At 36.4% G+C, this 21,312-nt stretch overlaps 1 protein-coding gene across 1 annotated transcript in view; it reads right to left on the reverse strand.

Annotated features, from left to right (window-relative positions):
• Window positions 1–21,312, reverse strand: part of RAB2A (RAB2A, member RAS oncogene family) — a 76,005-nt gene that overhangs the window by 18,401 nt on the left and 36,292 nt on the right. Inside the window, exons 4-6 of the mRNA XM_067712254.1 lie at window positions 13,731–13,813; window positions 13,205–13,297; window positions 8,744–8,855 (exon numbers count right to left, since the gene is read on the reverse strand). Of these exons, the coding sequence (XP_067568355.1) occupies window positions 8,744–8,855; window positions 13,205–13,297; window positions 13,731–13,813 (288 nt within the window). The remainder of the gene's footprint in view (window positions 1–8,743; window positions 8,856–13,204; window positions 13,298–13,730; window positions 13,814–21,312) is intronic.

Genomic DNA, 21,312 nt, shown 5'->3' on the forward strand with positions numbered 1-21,312 from the left:
TTTATTGCTTGTTTTCAGGATGATTCCTCTTTGGATCTAATTCTAGCAGGCTAACTCTTGCTTAAATCCCAGAGAGCGTATACTGTAATTTTATGAGCTGAATAGTTTCCCACTGAGGCCTCAGCTCTCCTGCTGCAGGAGCCGGTGCTGACTGCTGTAACAAGGAGGGTGTCTGACAGATGCTGGCTTAGTTCTCCTTCCTTCCCTTTTCAAAGTAGAAAGAACAGGTTTTGTTAGTCTTCCCTGACCTCGAAGAAAGAAACTAAGTACCTGTTTTCCAACATCAATTGCTGAATGAAAAAAAAAAAGGGGGGGGGTGTTATTCAGACTTGATATCAGATATTATTAAGGAATTACTGCTAAGTTTGTTAGGTATAATAATGGTATGATGGACATATTTTTTTTTAAATTACTGCTACTGAAATTTGTAGGTAAAATATTTCTGGAATTTGCTTAAAAACAGGGCACATAATAAAATAGTATCATCAAAATGTCAAAATGGTGGTAACTTCTGAAGCTAGATGATGCATATGTAGGTTTACTTTTAAAAATGGTGACACTATTTAAACTGATTTAAAATAGCAGCTCCATCAATCTTACTGTGAGGCTACCAAAATGCTTTTAATACAGGGGATGTAAAAAAAAAAAAAGGATAAATGTGTACTGTCATATAAATGCTCTTTACTTAATGATGAACTTAATTATTTTAAAGTCTGACATGCATAGAGGTCATCAATGAACTCTTTTTCAAAAAAAAAATACTAGTTCAAAACACCTAATATTTAGCCCATTTTTGGCATTCTTCCTTTAGTTACTTTGTACAACTCATCATTATCTTCCAACCAGGTGTTTTTTATTCCATATAGCCTAGCTGTCTTTTTTATGAATATTAGTGTAATTTCATGTTCTGCTTCTTCTGAGAAGTTGTATGAAGGAAGTCTATGCATAATAAAAATCACAACAGTAACTCTATTATTTGTTAGGCATATGCTAAACATACAACATTTAGCATGGAGGGAACTGGTTGCATAAAAATTTGCTCTGTGTAAGAATGTGACAGACTCATGAAAGAGCCACACTTAACAAATAATGACAATAATTTGAAAAAGAAATCCTGGGGTCTTCATGAATTAAAAAAAAATCACTTAAGCCTTTATAATTATATTCCATATTCTCACATTAGTATTTCATTACAGTTGTGAGGTTTCGTAATCCTTAATTTTTATTTTTTAAATTGCCATTGTGATCTTAAAGAACAGGTTAAATTTAATTAAAGTTGCTTGTATGTGGTTATTACTATTATGTTTTGATCAAACTTTCTGAGATAATTACAGACTGACGTGCAGGTGTAAGATAATACAGAGATATCCTGTGTGACTTTCACCTCGTTTCCCTCAGTGGTGGTATCCTGGAAACATACAACCAAAATAATGAAAAGGGATACAGAACATTTCCGTTTTCAGGGATCCCTCACGCTGTCTTTTTATAACCATACCACCTCCTCTTCTACCCTGACACCCTGGCTTAACACTGGCAATGACTAATCTGTTCTCCATTTCTCGAATTTTGTCATTTCAACCAAGTCATATAAATGGAATCACACAATGTGCAACCTTTTGGGACTGACTTTACTCATTAAGCATACTTTCCTGGAGATTCATCCAGGTTGCTGCATGTCACAACAGTTCGTTCTTTTTTAATGCTGAGTACTATTCCATGATGTGGATGTACTATACACTTTGTCTAACTATTCATCCGCTGAAGGACATCTGGGTTGTTTCCAGTGTTTGGTTATCATGAATAAAACTGCTATGAACATCTGTGTATGGGTTTCTGTGTGAACATACGTCTTCAATTCTCTCGGATAAATGCCCAGGGGTGCAATTGCTAGGTCATATGATAGATGCACACTCAGCTCTTAAAGAAACTGCCGAACTGTTTTCTAAAGTGGCTACACCACTTTAACATTCCCATCAGCAATGCACGAATGACCTAGTTTCTCCACATGCTTGCTAGCATTTGGTGTTGTCACTATGTTTCATTTTAGTGTGTAGTGATACCTCATAGAGGTCTTAATTTGCATTTCTCTAATAGCTAGTGATGCTGAATATCTTTTCAAGTACTTATCTGCCATTTATATATGCTCTTTTATGAAATGTCTGGTCATGTCTTCTGACCATCTTCTAATTGGACTATCTGTTTTTTTTTACTATTGAGTTTCAAGAGTTCTTTATTTTAGATACTAGCGGTCCTTTGTCGGATATTTGGTTTGTAAATACTTTCTCCCAGTCTGTAGGTTGTCTTTTCATCCTCTTACCAGGTTTATTCATAGAACAAAAGTTTTTAAAGACTAATTTATCAGTTTTTCCTTTTATGGATCATGCTTTTAGGGACAAGCATGCTTACTGCTAGAACCAAAAGATTTTCTCCTATTTTTTTCCATAAAAGATAAATAGGTAGAACATTTTACATTTAATTCTGTGATCAGTTTTGAGTTAGTTTTTGTATAAGGTTGTGAGACTTGGGTCCTTTCTTTTTTTTTTTGCTTATGGATGTCCAATTGCTACAGCACCATTTGTTGAAATGGCTATTTTACCCTGTGAATTGTTTTTGCACCTTTGTTAAAAAGCAGTTGGGGGCTTCCCTGGTGGCGCAGTGGTTGGGAGTCCGCCTGCCGATGCAGGGGACACAGGTTCGTGCCCCGGTCCGGGAAGATCCCACATGCCGTGGAGCGGCTGGGCCCGTGAGCCATGGCCGCTGAGCCTGCGTGTCCGGAGACTGTGCTCTGCAGTTGGGCATATTTGTGCGTTCTCTATTTGGTTCCACTGATGTTTCTCTCCCTTCACCAATATCACACAGTCTTGACAACTACAGCTACGTTAAGACTTGAAATCAAATAGAGTGATTCTTCTTACTTTATTCTTTTTCAAAGTTGTTTTAGTTATTCTAGCTCCTTTGCCTTTCAGTATGTATTTTATAATAATATTGTCAGATTATCTACAAAAAAATCCTACTGGAATTTTGTTTGTTAAGAGTTGGGTTAAACCTGTATATCAATTTACGAAAAAGTGACATCTTTACTAGGTTGAGAATTCCAAACAATGAACACAGTGTATGTCTCTCCATTTATTTAGATCTTCTTTACTTTCTTTCATCAGCATTTTGTAGTTTTCAGCATACATGTCCTATACCTGTCATTTTTAGATTTATACCTAGGTATTTCATTTTCTTTTTGTGTGATTATAGATGGCACTGTACTTTAAATTTTGGTGTTCATTGTGAGTATACAGAAATACAGTAGATTTTTTATATATGTCTTGTAAAAATCCTGTAAACTTGCTGAACTCACTTATTAGCTCTAGTTTATTTATTTTGCAAATTCATTGGGATTCCTACAGAGACAATCATGTCATCCACAAAATAAACAGTTTTATGTCTTCCTTTTTGAGCTGTGTGCCTTTATTTCATGCCTTTATATCATGAGAACAGGTATCCTTGCTTTGTTCCTGATCTAAGGGGTAAAGCATTCAGCCTTTCACCACTAAGTATAATGTTAGTTGTAGGTTTTTTTGTAGATGCTCTTTAACAAGCTGAGGAAGTCCTCCTCAATTCCTTTTTTTTTTTTTGAGGGTTTTTAAACACGGCTGGTGTTGGATTTTGTCACATGCATTTTCTGCACTGACTGCTATGATGTGATTTTTCTTCTTTATCCTATTAAAATGGCAGATTATACTGAACCAGCTCTGTATCCCTGGAATAAGTTCCTTCTGGCCATGATGTATGTATTACATAGGCACATGTATATGATTTCATATGTTGTTGAAATTCTACTTGCTGATATTTTGTTGAGGATTTTTTTCATATATTAATAAATGTTATCAGTCTGTACCCTTTTTTTTTTCCCTTTGGTTTTGGTATCAGGGCAATATTAGCTTCTTAAAATGAAATGTTCTACCTCTTCTATTTTCTGGAAAAGATAGTGTAGAATTGGTGTTCATTCTTTCTGTAAATGTTTGGTAGAATCCTCCAGTGAAACCATCTGAACCTAGATATTTCTTTTTGGAACATTTTTAAATTACTAATTCAATCTCCTTAATAGTTATAGGGCTGTTCAAACACTCTATTTCATACTAGGAGAGCTGTAGTAGTTTGTGCTGAGTTTGTGTTCTTTTTGTCCATTTCATCTAATTTACCATATTTATGTATTATTCCTTTGATGTCTGCAGGATCTATAGTTATAACTTCTGTTTTGTTCCTGATATTGGTAATCTGTACCTTCTCTCTCTGCTTCTTTGTCAGTCTTGCTATATTATCTACTTAAAAAAAACCAGGCTTTAAAAATTTCCTCTATTGTTTTCCTGTTTTTGATTTCACTGATTTCTGCTCTTATCTTTATTATTTTCTTCCTTCTATTTGCTTTGGGTTCTTGAGGTAGGAGCTAAGATTCTTGATCTGAGACTTTTCCCTTTTCTAACGAACGTGGTTAATGCTATAAACCTCCCTCTCTGCACTGCATTATGTGTTTCCCACAAATTCTGGGATGTTGTATTTTACTTTTCATTCAGTTCAATGTATTTTTAAAATTTCCTTTGAGACTTCCCCTTTGACACACACATTATGTAGAAGTGTACTGTTTAGCTTCCAAGTCTCTGAAGAATTTCCCAGTTACCTGTTATTGATAATCAGAACCAAAAGAACTGAGAGGAGAAACAAATCCATAATTATAGGGGGAGACGATGATTGATTTCTAGTTTAATTCCATTGGTTCTACTGGTTTTTGCTTCATACATCTTGCAGCTCTGTAGTTTGGTGCACATAAATTTAGGATTGCTATTATCTCCCTGGTGGACTCTTCTTTTATTATCATATAATGTCCCACTCTGTCAACTTTATCTGGTATTAAGAGAGCCACTCATGCTTTCTTTTGATTAGTGTTTGTGTCATATGTATTTTCCCATCATTTTATTTTCAAACCACCTGTATCATTATATTTGAAGTCAGTTTCCTGTAGACACCATATAGATGGGTCATATTTTTGAATCCTCTCTGCCAAGCTCTGTCTTTTGATTGGTGTATTTAAATCATTTATATTCCAGGTAATTATTGCTATGTGAGGGTTTAAGTATGCCACTTTATTTTTGTTCGCTAATTTTTTTCTTTTTCCTGCCTTTCTGAGGGTTAACTGAACACTTTTTAGCATTCTACATTGATTTATCTACTGTTTATTAGTGTGTCTCTTTGTATATTTTTTAGTAGTTGCTCTGAGTATTGCATTATACATACATACATACATACATACATAAAACCTTATCACAGTCTGCTAGTGTTGCCATTTTACCAAGTCAGGTGAAGTATAAAAACCGTACATCCCTTGATGTCCCTTTCTCCAGTGTGGTTTTATTTCCTATATGTACACTGAAAACCACATCAGACATTACAGTTTTGCTTCAATTGTCAAATGTAATTTACAAGACTTAAAAGTTTTAAGAAATAAGTCTATTGTGATTATTCATACTTCTGGTTACTGGCGTTCCCTCTTAAAAGGTTCTTTCTTTTATCATTTCATTTGTTAGATAATTTCTTTAGCCATTCGTTTATGGTGGATCTGCTACTGATAAATTCTTGCTTTTCTTTCATCTGAGAATGTCTTGATTTCCCTTCACTCCTGAGATATTTTTGTTGGTTCTAGTATTGTGGACTGAAAGTTTTTTTTTCAGCTCTTGAAAAATGTGCTATTTCCTTCCGGCCTCCATGGTTTCTGACAGAATTCTGCTGTCATTCCAGTTAGTAAGGAATTGTTTTCCAACAATTGTTTTCACTGCCTTCAGGACTTTTTCTTTGTCTTTAGCTTTCAGAGATTTGCCTATGGACAGAAGTTTGTCTTGGTGTGGATTTTTAAGGTTTATCCTGTTTGGAGCTGCCTCAGATTCTTGAATCTGTAGGTTTATATCTTCTGCCACATTTGGGAAGTTTTCAGTCATTACTCCTTTGAGTACTTTTTCAGAGCCATCTTCTTTCTTCTCTCCTTCTAGGAGTCTGATAATACAATGTTAGAGCTTTTATTATAGCCCCACAGATTCCTGAGGCACTGTTCATTTTTTTTCTACTCTATTTCTCTCTGTAGTTTAAACTGAGTAGTTTCTATTGTTCTACCATCCAGTTCACTATTTCTCTCCTCTGTCCCCATCATTCTGTTGTTGACTCCATCCACTGAGTTTTACATTTGTTGTTATATTTTTCAGTTCTAAAATTTCTACCTTGTTCTTCTTTTTATCTTGTAGTTATTTTGCTGAGACTATTTTTCATTTGTTTCAAGCATGCATGCATGTTATTTCAAACATGTTTCAAACATGCATGCATGTTGAGGCATTTTTATGATGGTTGCCTAAACAATCTTTGTCAGATAATTCTAACATCTCTGTCATCTTGCTGTTGGCATCTATTGATTTTTTTTTCATTCAGTTTCAGGTCTTCCTACTTCTAGGTATGGTGAGTTTCTACTGGAACTTGGACATTTTGGGTACTGTGTTATGAGACTTGGTATCTTATTTAAACCTATGCTTTAGCTGGCTTCCTCTGACACAACTCCTACAGGGAAATGAGGAGCGTGGAAAAACCTCATTATAGCCAGCCGATGGTGGAAGTAGTACCATAATTTCCTTTGTGATGTTTGGCTGTAGTAGAATATTTTCTCTAAAAGCTTTCTGTCTGGACTTCCCTGGTGGCACAGTGGTTAAGAATCTGCCCGCTAATGCAGGGGACATGGGTTCGAGCCTTGGTCCGGGAAGATCCCATATGCCGCGGAGCAACTAAGCTTGTGCGCCACAACTACTGAGCCTGCGCTCTAGAACCTGCGAGCCACAACTACTGAGCTTGCACTCTAGAACCCGTGAGCCACAACTACTGAGCCCACGTGCCACAACTACTGAAGCCCGTGCGCCTACAGCCCGTGCTCTGCCACAAGAGAAGCCACCGCAATGAGAAGCCCACACACCACGACAAAGGGTAGCCCCTGCTCGCCGCAACTAGAGAAAGCACGTGCGCAGCAATGAAGACCCAAGGCAGCCAAAAGTAAATAAATAAAGTTAAAAAAAAAAGATTATTTCTTAATATTCTTGGCTTCTGAGAGGCAAATTAATTTACATGATTAAGTAAAGTACTGCTCTCTCATGAGTATGGGAAATTCCCGCCTGATCAAATTTAAACAATTATTTTTATTATTAACCAAGGATACAGAATTTTTGTAATAAATGCTGCCAAAACATTAATGAAATACATTTTATTTAAATGTTCAGCCAAACTGCCAATAGTAATTTGCTACTTACACATAAACACCTACTGTTACTTGTTAAAAATAAGAAAAATGAACACAAAGGCATTAGAGTCAAAACTAGAAATTTAGAATTACTTTCCGGTAGTGGCTGCCTTGTCATCTAACTTCACAGTATGGTTCTTTCATAAAATACAGACAATTCTGGCTTTAAGGTTCGCAAAATCAACAAGAAAATCCATTGTTAATTATCAGTAAGGATATGTTTCAGATGTCTTGAAACCCCCATAACACGTTGGCCCTTACAGTTTCAAATCCAACACCTCTAATAAAGGAGTGCTTCATGGAAACAGGCAGCTTTATATGTCTATTTTAAGTCAAACAAGAGAACAGAATGGATTTCTCTCTGGGTTTGCTGGGTGAAGTAAAACATTATTCTTGGATGTTATCAAGATGTAATTAATTTGCAACACAGGTAAAGCATTAGTTGGAGCCTGTAAGAAGAGTATTAAGGACAATCACAGAGCACCTCATCAAGTATAGATGAGTATAATATCTTACCTAAGAATTCTTCAGTGAAAATACCAATGCTGTTGAACTACCGTAGTCAAGTTTTGGGTTCAACGGTTAATCAGACATGCTCCGAGTATTATTCCTAATAAGTATTTACTCATTGTTCACTATGTTGAAGGCACAGTGCTAGTTGTGGCCTATGACCCCATCCTCTGCTATCCTTAGGACAAGTGCTTCGCCAATCATTTGTTTTCTAGAATCCCCTTCTGCCGCTGCTCTTAAGATTCTTACCCAGAAGGTGGAAACTCCAGCATTACTCTGGGCAAACTACATATTTTCTTATTCTCATTTCTGCTTTTTATGAAATAGAGTGTAGTAATACATTTACCTAAGAGAGGATTAACTGTCTATTCCTGTATGTATAATAAATAAATACCATATCCACATACACAAAGCACAGAAGAACATGGTGTGTTCACAAAACTTCCATAGTTCAGGTTGATCAATGGAAATAACTGATACTACAAATTTTATTTATTAATTATGTCAGAATTCTCATGCTTTGTATAATGTTACATTGCAATAACATAATACTTTCCCTACTTAAGCAGAAGTGGATACAAACAGCTACAAATGTTTAGTGTCTTGAAACATTTCCAAATTTTGTTAATGTTCTTTTTTTTTCCCTCTCAAGAAACATAAAAATGATTTTAAGGAAAGTATATACAAAGATCTGTGAAAGCATTTTGGCTTCAAGTGAAGGCTCAGAATATAATTGAAGAGCCTGATATAAGATGAACATTACAAGGCATTTCAAAGGAAAGAAATTTTCTACTTTACAAGCTTCAAGGACTATCTGTGACTAAAAAGCTTACAGGGGATAATCAACAAATGAATATTAAGGTATATAAAAAGTTTCTATTAAGAAGATAAAACATTTTAAAAAGGCCTCTTACTTACCTCTTCTACATTAGAAGCAGTCTTAGCCGAAGTTTCCATGAAGATAAGTCCATGTTCTCGTGCAAAAGCTTCACCTTCTTCTTTTTTTACTTCTCTTCTAGATTCTAAATCACTAAACACAGGGAAGAAAGGACCAAGTTATCAACCAACATAGTACAATTAGAGACATCTGTGGAAACTGTACCATAAGATTCAAAGTTGTGCTGACCATTCTTGCAATTAATTTTTGACACACAATAATCAACTTCATTATTCAGTGTATTATGAGAGTCAAAAAGAGCACACTGCTTAGCTTCAAAGAACTAACAATCCAACTAAAGAAAGATTCTAAGTTAGAGCCCTAGAATGCTAAAACTAGAGAAACCCAAAGGGAACATCTAGCCCAAACCCTACCTTTCAGTTACAGTGGGTTCCCAAAGAAGGGAACCATCTTACTCAACATAATAATTTGAGAGAGCAAAATTACACTAGTCCCCTTATCCTTTAGCCAGACTGAGTTTCTATGAATGTGATAAAAATAAGTCACACAATTTTCAGAAACTATAGGAAACTGCTTAATAAAATTCAAAGCAGTTTAGAAACATTAATTAATTTTTAATCCCAGTTAATTCCCAATAGAACTGTTAATGGAAGAAGAGAGAGAGAAACAAAAGTCTAAGCTAGAAATTTTGGACAAAAGTATGGTATTCACTTTTATCATACTGAAATTGTATTAGTTAAGGTAGGGGTAAAAAGTAGAAGTCTCCTCTTCAAGTGTGTTTTATTGTAAACACATTTAAACTTTACTATTACAAATTTATGTGCCCAGAAAAGGATGGAGAAAAATATAATATCCGTGTACTTCCATCTAGCCTTGACACATATTATTTTGACAGATTTGTATCAGATTTCTTTTCTGTTGAGAAATAAAATCAATAGTTACAAGTTGACTGTGCTATGAAATACTAGTGGTAAAACGAGAACATAAAAAGCAGGCAAACTCAGTTTGCAAATATCATAGCATGACTGGACGAGGATAATTTATCCAACTATACTCTGGGGGCTTCCTGTGTGCCAAGCCCTATCCTGGATCTGGGGACAGACCACTCAACAAAACAGACATAGTACCAACCCCCTGCCTCCAGGTGGAGCTTATATTCTAGTAGGTGTAAAAAATGGCGGCGCGGGGGTGGGGGGGTGGGGGGGACACTAGCAACAGTGACATGGTAACGTGCTCCTGAAATTCAGTCCCCTTATCTGACAATCATTCTTAAAGGAAAATTAGCTTTGAAGTACACAAAATCTTCAAGAAAATACTTTCCCTTAACTGCCCTTTATCCCATTTTATGCATATGCCACATTTTATTTAAACAATCCCTTATTTGGAGATATTTAAAGTTACTCCCAGTTTTCCCCTACCAGTATCGCTGATGATGCCTGCATTTGCAAATGTTATCTTAACAAAGAGGGTTAAGGATGTGAACATTAAAGGGATGGTTTGAAAAAAAGAAAGCGGCACTTCAGTATTCTGTATTTCTGTTTTATCACTCTTCGTTTCCTCAGTTTTCCAGGTGTAAAATCATATTGTTGTCTTTGACTTTTCACTCCATTAATCCCATTTAAACTGCTTTTACTACTTAACTATCTTTCTTTCCTAAACCATTCTCTTAATTTATGCTTTTTTGTTTAGGGTATTCTAATCCCTTGACTATTAAAAACTTTCATCCTTGCAGACTCTGCATCCTATTTCTTGTATAACCAATATCAAATGCCACAGTTAAGAAAAATCCATATCATATCTGTCATTCTGACTAGGTCACTGTCTTTCTCAAACCCCTCCACTGGCTCCCTACTGCTTAATTCACCTAACTCAAAAATTGTTTATTCCCTGTTTCCATGTCTACCCCAATTCACCTCATCTAATAATAATCCCCTCATTTATCTCTGCTCCTTTCCATTCACTCTTTGCATGCCATACATTCTTTCTTCCCTTCTCTTAGTTTCTTCCCTAAAATGTCTTTCCACACCTACTGTATCCTAAGGATAAGAGCTACCCATCTACAATCATCAGAAACATCTTCTGTACATACTATACTTTGCTCTTTCTTTTCACAACTGAACTATGGGCAGCAACCAAATTTAAGCCACCAGTAAGCTGCCGGCCACCTTGTTTCAGACACAAGGAAAACACCGGCAAGACAAAACTATGAAAATTCTCTTTATTCTTCAAATATTCTCTTACTATTTCACACATTATCATTGAATGGTAGTATGAATACTCCCATATTACAAAGACTAAAGCTTCCCTCCAATAGCCTTATGCTTAAAAGGATTTTGATATCTGTGGGGAATCCAATCCCCCATGGATGTGGAAGGACAACTGTATGTTCTCTTAACAGCAAACCTCAATTAAAATAACACTTAAAAAAAATCTAATCTATGCAGTATAATATTTATTTGTTATATTACTTTTTTTACAGTTTTACTGCAATATAATTGACATAAAAAACTGCACATTTAATATAAAATTTGATGAGTTTCACGTATGTACACCTGGTGAAGCCATCAGTCTCCCAAAAGTTTCCTCATTCCCCACTGTAATCCATCCTTTCCTTCCCCTGTACCCTAGTCAACTAATGATCTGCTTTCTGCTACTAGAGAATAGTCTGCATTTTGTGGGGTTTCATATTAATGGAATCATATAGTATGTTTTCTTTTTTGTCTGCTTTTTTTTTCACACTCAGCATAATTATTTTGAGATTCATCCACTTTGCTGCATATATCAATAGCTCATTCCTCTTTATTGCTGAGTGTATTCCATTGTACGGCTGTATCACAATTTATCCATTCACCTGTCAATTGAATTTTGGGTTGTTTCCAGTTTGGTGCTATTGCAAATAAAGCCACTATGAGAGTCTGTGTATAATTTTTTGTGTAAAGCATGTTTTTCTTGGGTAAATACCTAGAAGTGAAGTGGCTAGGTGGTATGACAAATGTACGTTTATTTTCTAAAGAAACCACCAAATTGTTTTGCAAAATCGTTGTATCATTTTGCATTTCCACCAGCAATGCGAGAGTTTCAGTTCCTTTAGATCCTTGCCAATACTTGGTAAGTTAATCTTTCCTATTTAAGTGATGTTTGACAAAACCAGAATCCCTAAGATTTTATATGCTTTCTTCTAGAATATTTTTTATACTTTTAGCTCTTGTATTTAGGTCTGTAATCCATTTCCAGTTAATTTTTGTATATGGTGTGAGGTAAGGGTTAAGGTAAATTTTTTTGCACATGGCTATTCAATTGTTCCAGCACCATTTGATGAAAACATTACCCCTTCCCCCACTGAACCTTGGCATCTTTGTCAAAAGAATTAATTGACAGGACTTTCCTGGTGCTGCAGTGGTTAAGAATCTGCCTGCCAATGCAGGGGACACGGGTTTGAGCCCTGGTCCGGGAAGATCCCACATGCCGCAGAGCAACTAAGCCCATGAGCCACAACTACTGAGCCTGCACTCTAGAGCCTACAAGCCACAACTACTGAGCCCTCGTGCCACAACTACTGAAGCCCTCATGCCTAGAGCCCGTGCTCTGCAACAAGAGAAGCCATGGCAATGAGAAGCCTGCACACCACAATGAAGAGTAGCCCCTGCCAGCCGCAACTAGAGAAAGCCGTCATGTAGCAACAAAGACCCAATGCAGCCATAAATAAGTAAATAAATAAATATAAAAATATTAGTTTTAATTGTTACCACTGTAATTTTCTACTAAACTAATGAAAACTTTCCTACACTCTTGAAAGTTTATAGAAACTATGGTCAAGAAACTGTTTTCCCATGTACTATCATTTTAAATGTAGAGCACAAGGACATTCACTGCAAATAATGATCCCTAGATATATAAAGTAAAATAAGATTGAAAAAACAACATGAGCACGACACTAATATGTAAGTCTTAGAGGTAAGCTTAAAAGTACTAACGTGATATCTACTAAACAATATTAGAAGTGTTTCAGGCCTTTAAGTAGAAATACACCTGATTAATCTATGTATTATATTAAGTCATATAATACACATTAAGTCATGAAGAAGGGAAAAAAATATTTTTCTGAGTTCTGCACAGATCCTTATTTACACTGCCAAGTATTTTTGATAATACTGAACAGTGACCTAACCACCAAACATATCAGTGGGTTTTATTTTAAATTACTAATCAGATAAAACTACTTAAGAGTATTCTTTAAAGTATAGCTTCCAACAAAAACTATTTCAAATAATAATTTCCAATAAAGCTTATTATATGCATTTAAAAAAACAAAAGAAACATCTTAGTATCTTGAAATTTTTATAATTTAAGAAATCAATAACTTATATTTTGCACAATGTACAAGAGACAGGCACTTTAGCAGTTACCACATAAACAGTTACCATATAACAGCTATCCAGTCTTCATCATTATGTAAAAAAGCTTTAAAAGAGTCTTTTTACCTTTTATTTCCAATAAGCATAATGACCATGTTGGAATTGGAATGCTGGCGGGCATCTTCTAACCAGGTTGTCAAGTGGTTGAATGTGTCTCTTCTAAACATAAATGATAATTTGATTACTGTTTTCAAAGTATTTCCCCTAGTGGTGTACAATGAACAGTATACATTCCATTAAAGATAATTATTTTTAGCCATGTCCAAGTAGGAAACAGATTTTAAGTACAGTATCTGGAGTCAGAGCTCACTGACTATAGTTCAGTTTAGAAATTAAATGTAACCTCACTTTAGGAAATTCCAATGTATAAATATCATTACTAAATCGATCAACTTGGGGTGCTTATTAATATAAGAGAATAACTTAGTTACAGATTTCTGTAGTAAATTTAAAGTTAATTCAAGATACATAAGTTTTAAAGGCAGATAGCCAGGACATAAAGGCAAAGCTATACTTTTATTACTGATAATCATATTTATTTAGAAAGATTCTCTGCACTGACCACTGAACCAAAAAATTTCCACGTTCTCACCTTGTAATATCATACACTAGCAAAGCCCCTGCTGCACCTCTGTAATATGACCTTGTGATGGAACGAAAGGACTCTTGCCCTGCCTGTGAGGAGAGAAGAAAAGGTTGATAGTTTCCTTCAACAAACTGTCCTCTACATTTTCTTATTATTCATATGTAGAATATGGACAGGTAGGGAATGAGTGCATAAAGGAAAAGAAGAAATCCTAACTTCACCAGTCTTAGGAAAAAGTCACATAATACTATACTACTACTGCTCAAGTCAACCAGACGCACATGCAATCCACAACCCCCCACCCCCCAAAACAAGACCTCTAAACCTTTTTTGGCAATCCCTGACAACCCAATTTACTGAATGGCTTCACAATACATGAATCATTATTAGAGCACAGAATGGACTCCTAGCAACTAAGCTCTGAAGACAAATTTGAAAGGAAGCAAATAACCCAGAGCCTCACATTTGAATTCAATAACCCACTCCCTGGGGCAGCTGTTGACACTAGAATAAATAAAGTCCATTGTAAATAAATGATGAATGACATCTTTACGCCCACCATCTGCTGGTGTAAAGGTTGTTGGAAGGCCAAGGATGCAGATTTTATCAGTTATATCATAAACTACAGTGAGCTTTCAACAGTCATCAGATGGAATTCTTTGAGCAATCATTTTATTATGAAAAACAGAAAATGGTTCTGAATTTATGAAATTTTTTTCTCTACACTTAATCAATTTTCTGTTATTTGATATAAAATGCTTGTCAAAAGGCAACAGGACAAAAAGTCATCTTTATATCCACTTGTGAAAACAGACTTCAGAGATTATGCAAAATTAGTTACTTTCCCTTCTACCAGTGGCACTAATGTTCTGCTTCTTAAGAAAGGCTGGTGTGGGATATGCCTTTTGCCTCTGAGTTTAAAATTGAGACAGTTCTTATCAAAAACACTTTTTCATTTTTAATCACTTAATTTCTACCTTTGAGAAAAAATAAGTATGTAAATTAAGTAAACAAAGCCAGTGTTCACAATTTTTGTATTCAAAATCTACTAAGTCCTTGAAAAATACTCATGTTTCCATATTCTGAGTTCTGATCTCCAAGTGTAAATATTAAGCCCTTCCCACCCTCAGAATGCACATGGACAGTCAGGTTCTGCCCTGTGCTAACACTGATACTCAATGCTGTAATTCTTGTTGCCATCCCACTACACTCCTGTCCCCCAGCCCCAGTGCCTAGCACTGGGTCTGGCACACATCAGGCATGCAGAGAAAGCCTGCTGAGTGAAAGAATGAATTCTAATGTCTCAGTCAAATGCACAAAATGGTCATTACTCCATCCCACCTAAATGAGTGGACATCAGTAAGTCCTGACATACTAAGATTCAGTAAAAATAACTTCTCCCAAGTGGAAACTAAAGATTAGACCTTCTTTCGGTAACCCGAAAGCATTTCTGGCACTTAGAATAATGTCTTATGATAAATTAGATACTGAGAAAGCCATCACATAAAAGGGCTGTAAAAATAGCCAACTCGTTTCACAGAGTTTGAGGTTAAAACACTAGATGATACTAGCTGGAAGCATGAAATTAATTAGTCATTTTTATATAATTTATTGAGACACATCTTTCCCAAAAAATCCTTTCAAATCCAAGTTCAAAACTCAAGCATTATGGGAATTTCTTCTTTAACTGCTTAGCATGGGAAAATTAAGGACTAGAACAGTGTGAATTATATATACCAAGGAAGGATCATGTGGTAAACAATACAGAAAAAGATAAATATTAGTTCAAAATGAAAATCAAGCTTAGGCTCTTGTATCTCCCAAGCCTAAACAATGAGCAATGGTAAAAGTTCTTTAAATCAATCTTGGTGGGACCTTTTGTGGGAGGAGTTAAAATGAATACAGTTGACCCTTGAACAACACCGTTTTGAACTGTGTGGGTCCACTTACATGTGGAGTTTTTTTCCATGGCAAACAATACAGTACTACACAACCTGAGGCTGGTTGAATCCACGGACACAGAAGAACTGCGGATAGGAAGAACCACAGATAGGAAGGACCAACTATAAATTAGACCCAGATTTTCGACTGTGTGGGAGTTGGCAACCCTAACCCATGTTGTTCAAGGGTTAACTGTACACTGCTATAGATCTTATAGAAGAATTATAAGATCTAAAACTTCAGTGTTTCCAGTCTAGATAAGAAATAGTGAAAGGGAAAAAGTTTAGGAAAAGCACATATCTATATACCATTCCCATTCCTCCTGAACTGTTTTACAAAGAACAAACATGTTGCAATATGGAAATAATGTATATAATGCATCAGTTTATACTGAATCCACTGAATCTGGATGGATTTTGCCCATCATTACAAAATCAAAAACTCCAGCAAATAAAAAATGAAACATTCCAAGTGAGGGCTGTGAAGGTAACTGTGCACCTTGAAATTTAGGATCACTGTGTAATAAGCGAAGATCAGTGTTCAGAAGTTTCCAAAATCTGGAGACCTGGCTTGTCGGGACAACACCCCACACTCTGGCCTAGTCTCTGTCAGTGGTGCTGGTAGCCTTAACATAAGTCTTGCCCGATAACGTGTTTTATTACAGCTTCTCCAGCTATAAACAAACTGTTAAACAACTAACTGCAGAAAGCTAGCCCAATGGTTATCTTGATCACATTAAAGCAAAGTAATCTATTTTTAAGAAGCATTTTAATATAAACCTATTCAAACTGTGATCGACTGATATTGTTTTAAATGAAAAAGAACGTCAACTTAGGGCATATAGATGTTTTTGATCCTCTTCACTATAAGATGCTGGCTTAAAGAAATTTTAGAACTTGGAACTGAACAGGATATAGAATTCTTTGTATCAAAAGAAAGGGACGCCTGGGACTTCCCTGGTGGCACAGTGGTTAAGAATCCGCCTGCCAATGCAGGGGACACGGGTTCGAGCCCTGGTCCGGGAAGATCCCATGTGCCGCAGAGCAACTAAGCCCGTGCGCCGCAACTGCTGAGCCTGCGCTCTAGAGCCCACGAGCCACAACTACTGAGCCCGCGTGCCACAACTACTGAAGCCCACGTGCCTAGAGCCCGTGCTCCCAACAAGAGAAGCCACCGCAATGAGAAGTCCGTGCACCACAACGAAGGGTAGCCCCCGCTCGCCACAACTAGAGAAAGCCCGCACGCAGCAACAAAGACCCAATGCAGCCAAAACTAAATAAATAAATTTATAAAAAATAAACAAAATAAAATAAAATTTGTGCCCAGGATTTTTTTTTAAAAAAAAGGGGGACTCCTAACAGCAGCTAAGGGTATAAAGGAAAATGCATTTCATGAGACAGGAACTAAGTGAACAGCACCAGAAAAACCTGGTTGGGACAGCCAGAGTAGACCATGAGCTGCCAACTCACAATACAGCTCTGTGATTTCTGGGTAAAAAAAAAAAATCAGCAAGATACCAGATATGCAAAAAAGCAGTACAGAAAAGTCCGCCTCGGGAGATAACAGGCATGTTCATTTTGAGGACACTTACTACTAAAATTAGAGCCACAGAACACGTGTGAAAAAGAAGCCTTGTAGCCCTCCATTTTTCATGTGAGGATTGTTAAATTAAATAAACTTGATTCTTTGCCCCAATACCTTTAAAATTGACCTCCAATTGCCAGATAAAGATTCCCCCAAATTGGCTTCTCTGAGTGCCTGTCTTTCTTTGAAACAATTTTTGTAGTAACCAATCTGGCAACTTAACTCCTCCTCTTCTGTTATCTCCATAATATACAACTTCACACACATCAAGCTACTGTTAAAAAAAATCTCTACCCTGAATGTAAGTCCTAAGCTCTTGGGAATCTGATCTCTATTTGTTTCTCTAGAATTTTATATTATTATTCAATAAAAGTCTTGGTCATACAGCCATTTTTTTTCTTACTGGTATTCTGCCCATATTCTGAATATTCCTGCTTTTGTGCCTCTGTTTAAGTCTTTGCCTGAAAATCTTTCTCCTCTATCTATTTATCCAATTTCTATTCCCTTTGAGGACCAGTTCAAGCCCCCTAATCTTCTCACAAAGCTAGGAAGCTTGCCTACCACAGCCTATACTTATCCTTTTCTCCTCACAAATCCAAAAGCAATTTCATGTGATCATTTGGTTCTAATACTATTGATTAGATAAAATGAACACACTGCTCAAATGCTTATCTTTTTTCCTCCTTAGTTCTCCTTGAGGGAGAGCCTAACTCAGAACACTGAAGTATATTTATAGTGGACACTCAAATATGTTATCTTGATTGATCCCAAACAGCCAATGAAGTTAGAAAATTAAGATTTGTGAGAATCAATATTACAGTAATACCTCTTACTTTCATTGTTAGTCATTTATCTAGCAACTCCAGCTACACAGAACACAGCCAAGAGCCAAAAAGAAAAAAAGGATTTCTAAGTAGCCAAATAAGTTGTCCAGTGCTCAAGCATGGAATCTCAGGTAGTTTACTAAACAGACTCAACTTAAAAATCTAGACCTGTGATCAAGGAACTGCTGTCATCGAGGAAAAAGATTTTCAAATCTACACACAAGAGCAAGACTTCTGGTTGGGACGACAGCAAGATTAGTAAGAATCACAGTAATTTTTAGGCTGCCTCAGTGACCACAGCAAGGATGGAGAAAAAGTCAACTGGGACAATTTAATTCTAGGTCTTTTAAAGGAGTTTCATACAGAAATTAAAGTAGATTCTGGTAAGAGAAATAAAGGTTGTGACTATCTAGGAAAGAAAAGATGTTGAATGCTTTAACAAATTTAAGAAAAGTTACTTTGAAAAAAGACTCAGGATGCAATTGCTGACTTCAGATTCTTCTAACACTGCCATATAAGAGAAACTGGAGACCACAGGTGGGAGGTAGACATTAATGTAGAATGACATGTCTAAGATAGTTTCCTGTCCCTGTGCTTGTTCAAGAAAATGTTGATAAACAGCTGCCAAAGGAGGTGAAACAGCTGGACCTTCAAAGGCCTCTCAGCTCCTGGGGCTGGGGGGCTGGAGGGGTGGGAGCAAGGACTGGCAGAGGCAGGACTGCTCCCCGGGGCTTGGCTCCAGGCTCTTTCTCTAGCGCGCCTGAACTCTGGTCACCCATCCTCACTGCTCCATTGAGACAACAAAAATTCTCATTTTGGGGGTAAGAAGGTGGATATGAACTGACACATTTTACAAAGGACCAAAAAATGCCTGTCATTTGCTGAAAAGGTACTTTCAGCATATAGGTTTCACATGATTTTCTACATAGTTTCACTCACTTTTATTTGATGGGAAAAATATTTGTCAGTCTAATGTAAGAATATTTTCAGGGAAGCTGAACAGACACATGGACTTAAAACATCCATACTACAAATTTTGGGGGAGAATAAAATTTGGATATGCTGGGAAGGCAACTGAAAAAGTAACAAAAAGCAAAAGACAAGCAAGAATAGAAAAAGGTAGGTAAAAACTGGATGAGGGTCTGAGAGTGAGAATGGAATTGGGTACAAGGCATGTTTCTCCTTTGACTTACCTTGACAGACACCAGGAATATCAAACATTTGACTTCCCGTAAAAGAAAAAAGGTTACAACAGGGGCAGCGGAAAGTGCTTTAAAGGATACACTGATAACTATTATCACTGCTTCTGGCAAGGCCTTCAAGGAGTATCTGTTGGCAGCTGTACTTACTATTTTTGAAAGAAAGCAAAGATGCTGGATGTGGAAATTTTGCAAGGAAAACCCCTTACATTTATTTTTATTTTTATTGTGAATGGAAACAGATACACAACGGATGACAAACATCCTAAGATACTGAGACTCAGTCATTGGGAACAAAAATTCAGTTTCTTAAGGCTGATGAAACAAACCATAATATTTGGCTAATTATTCCCTGAAGGACTCTGGGATGAGTTTGTAAATATCCTGGGCCAGGAACAGCCATGACCCTTGCTACTAAAAACACAGCGTGCTATACAAATGTATAGACACGCTGCAAAACGTTAACGATATGGGAAACTGTGTTTCACCAGATATAAACTAAGTGTGGGAGCAACCTTCATGTGTGTCAGATAACATCCATTAAAGAGTTTCAAAAGTTAGCTATGAAAGAAGAAAACCAATGATAAGAGGAAAACCTGTCTGTAGGGCAGAGACTCAAGAAACTTTCATAAGTTAACAGAGTTTTTTGAACAGTCCTTAAAATCTGGCCATGGTTCCTAGCACCCTCATTTGGAAGCCCTGGAATTCTTTCTGGGGGGGGTCACAATGTCTTCAAAGACGCCAGTCTCTTCGTGTTAGACAAAGGGGAAAGAAGACCACCCCCTGCCCTTCAGAGTAAGTGTGAACAAGAGGGTTGTTTTTGTTCTATTCCCCTTTCATACTGTCCAGCATAAGTAATTATTATAGATTTCTTTTGAAAGATCACTGCAGGTAAAACAATTAACTCATAAACTAAGGGGAAAAAAGGTACTTATCAAAAGAAGGCATGACTAGTTATTCTAGAAAACAACTGGGGAATGAACGATTTGTTCAAGTTTCGAAAAGAGGGGAGGGATTATTTAACAGAATACCTTAAGGATAGAAGAACAACTGAATAAACAAAATGAACTACAATGAGGTGGTTTGTGCCTAAAATATCATACAATTTTTATTACTATATTAATCTTTCCTTTTGAAACCATGTACTTTAGTAGATGGTATCTTTTCAGCACTTCCAATGATCCTAAAGTTGCTTAGACAGAATGAGATAGATACTTCACTCATTCATTCAGTAAAATTTACCAAACATTGCATCAACCAGTATAAACTAAGAATACAAACAAGGCACAAAGTTGAATAAGACATAGATGGTTCTTTCCCTCATGATGCTTATTCTGAGGAGGGTAAATATGGGAACAAAAAAACTCTAATAACAACGGGGTAAGAGCTATAACAGAAATATGAATAAAATCTTAAGGGGACACCAGCTATCCCATGGGGGTCAGAAAGGCTCCACAAGTATTGATACCTGAGCTAGTCTTAAACAGAAAAGGGGGAAAAAGTACTTCAAGCAAAGCAGGTATTTATGCAAAGTACAAGGTATGAAAAACATATTTATTAAAGAATAGCAAGTAGTTTGGTTCACACTACACTGCAGGATGTGTGCTGCACAAGTTTATTAGCTAAGGAAGCAAGGTGGTTTATGTTAAAACAATCCTTCTGAAAAAGAAGTGAAACTTTTAATACAGAAGTAGAAAATACTTCCTTTTGGTTAGAGATCATTAATTTTAAATCTTCAGGAAAGAAGGGACTGTGCATATTTGACTTTTTGTCTTGCATGGAAATGCAGTTTTGAAGTCATGTCGCCTCAAAGAATATAAATCCAGAAAGTTATGAGATGCTACTGGCTGGGAGGGGAAAACACTAAGAAATGGTAAAAGCATAAATCTTTACTGCAAAAAGAGGAAATAAGAAAGCATAAAAACACAGAGCCCAATGTATAACTCTGGGACAGAGCAAGCCAGAGATTTGGGGTTTTCCATTTCAAGGATGATTGTGTGATGCATGGGAAGGATCAGCCTTCAGAAACTTGCTTGGTCT

Source organism: Pseudorca crassidens, chromosome 17, assembly GCF_039906515.1.
Source record: "Pseudorca crassidens isolate mPseCra1 chromosome 17, mPseCra1.hap1, whole genome shotgun sequence".
Lineage (NCBI taxonomy): Eukaryota > Metazoa > Chordata > Mammalia > Artiodactyla > Delphinidae > Pseudorca > Pseudorca crassidens.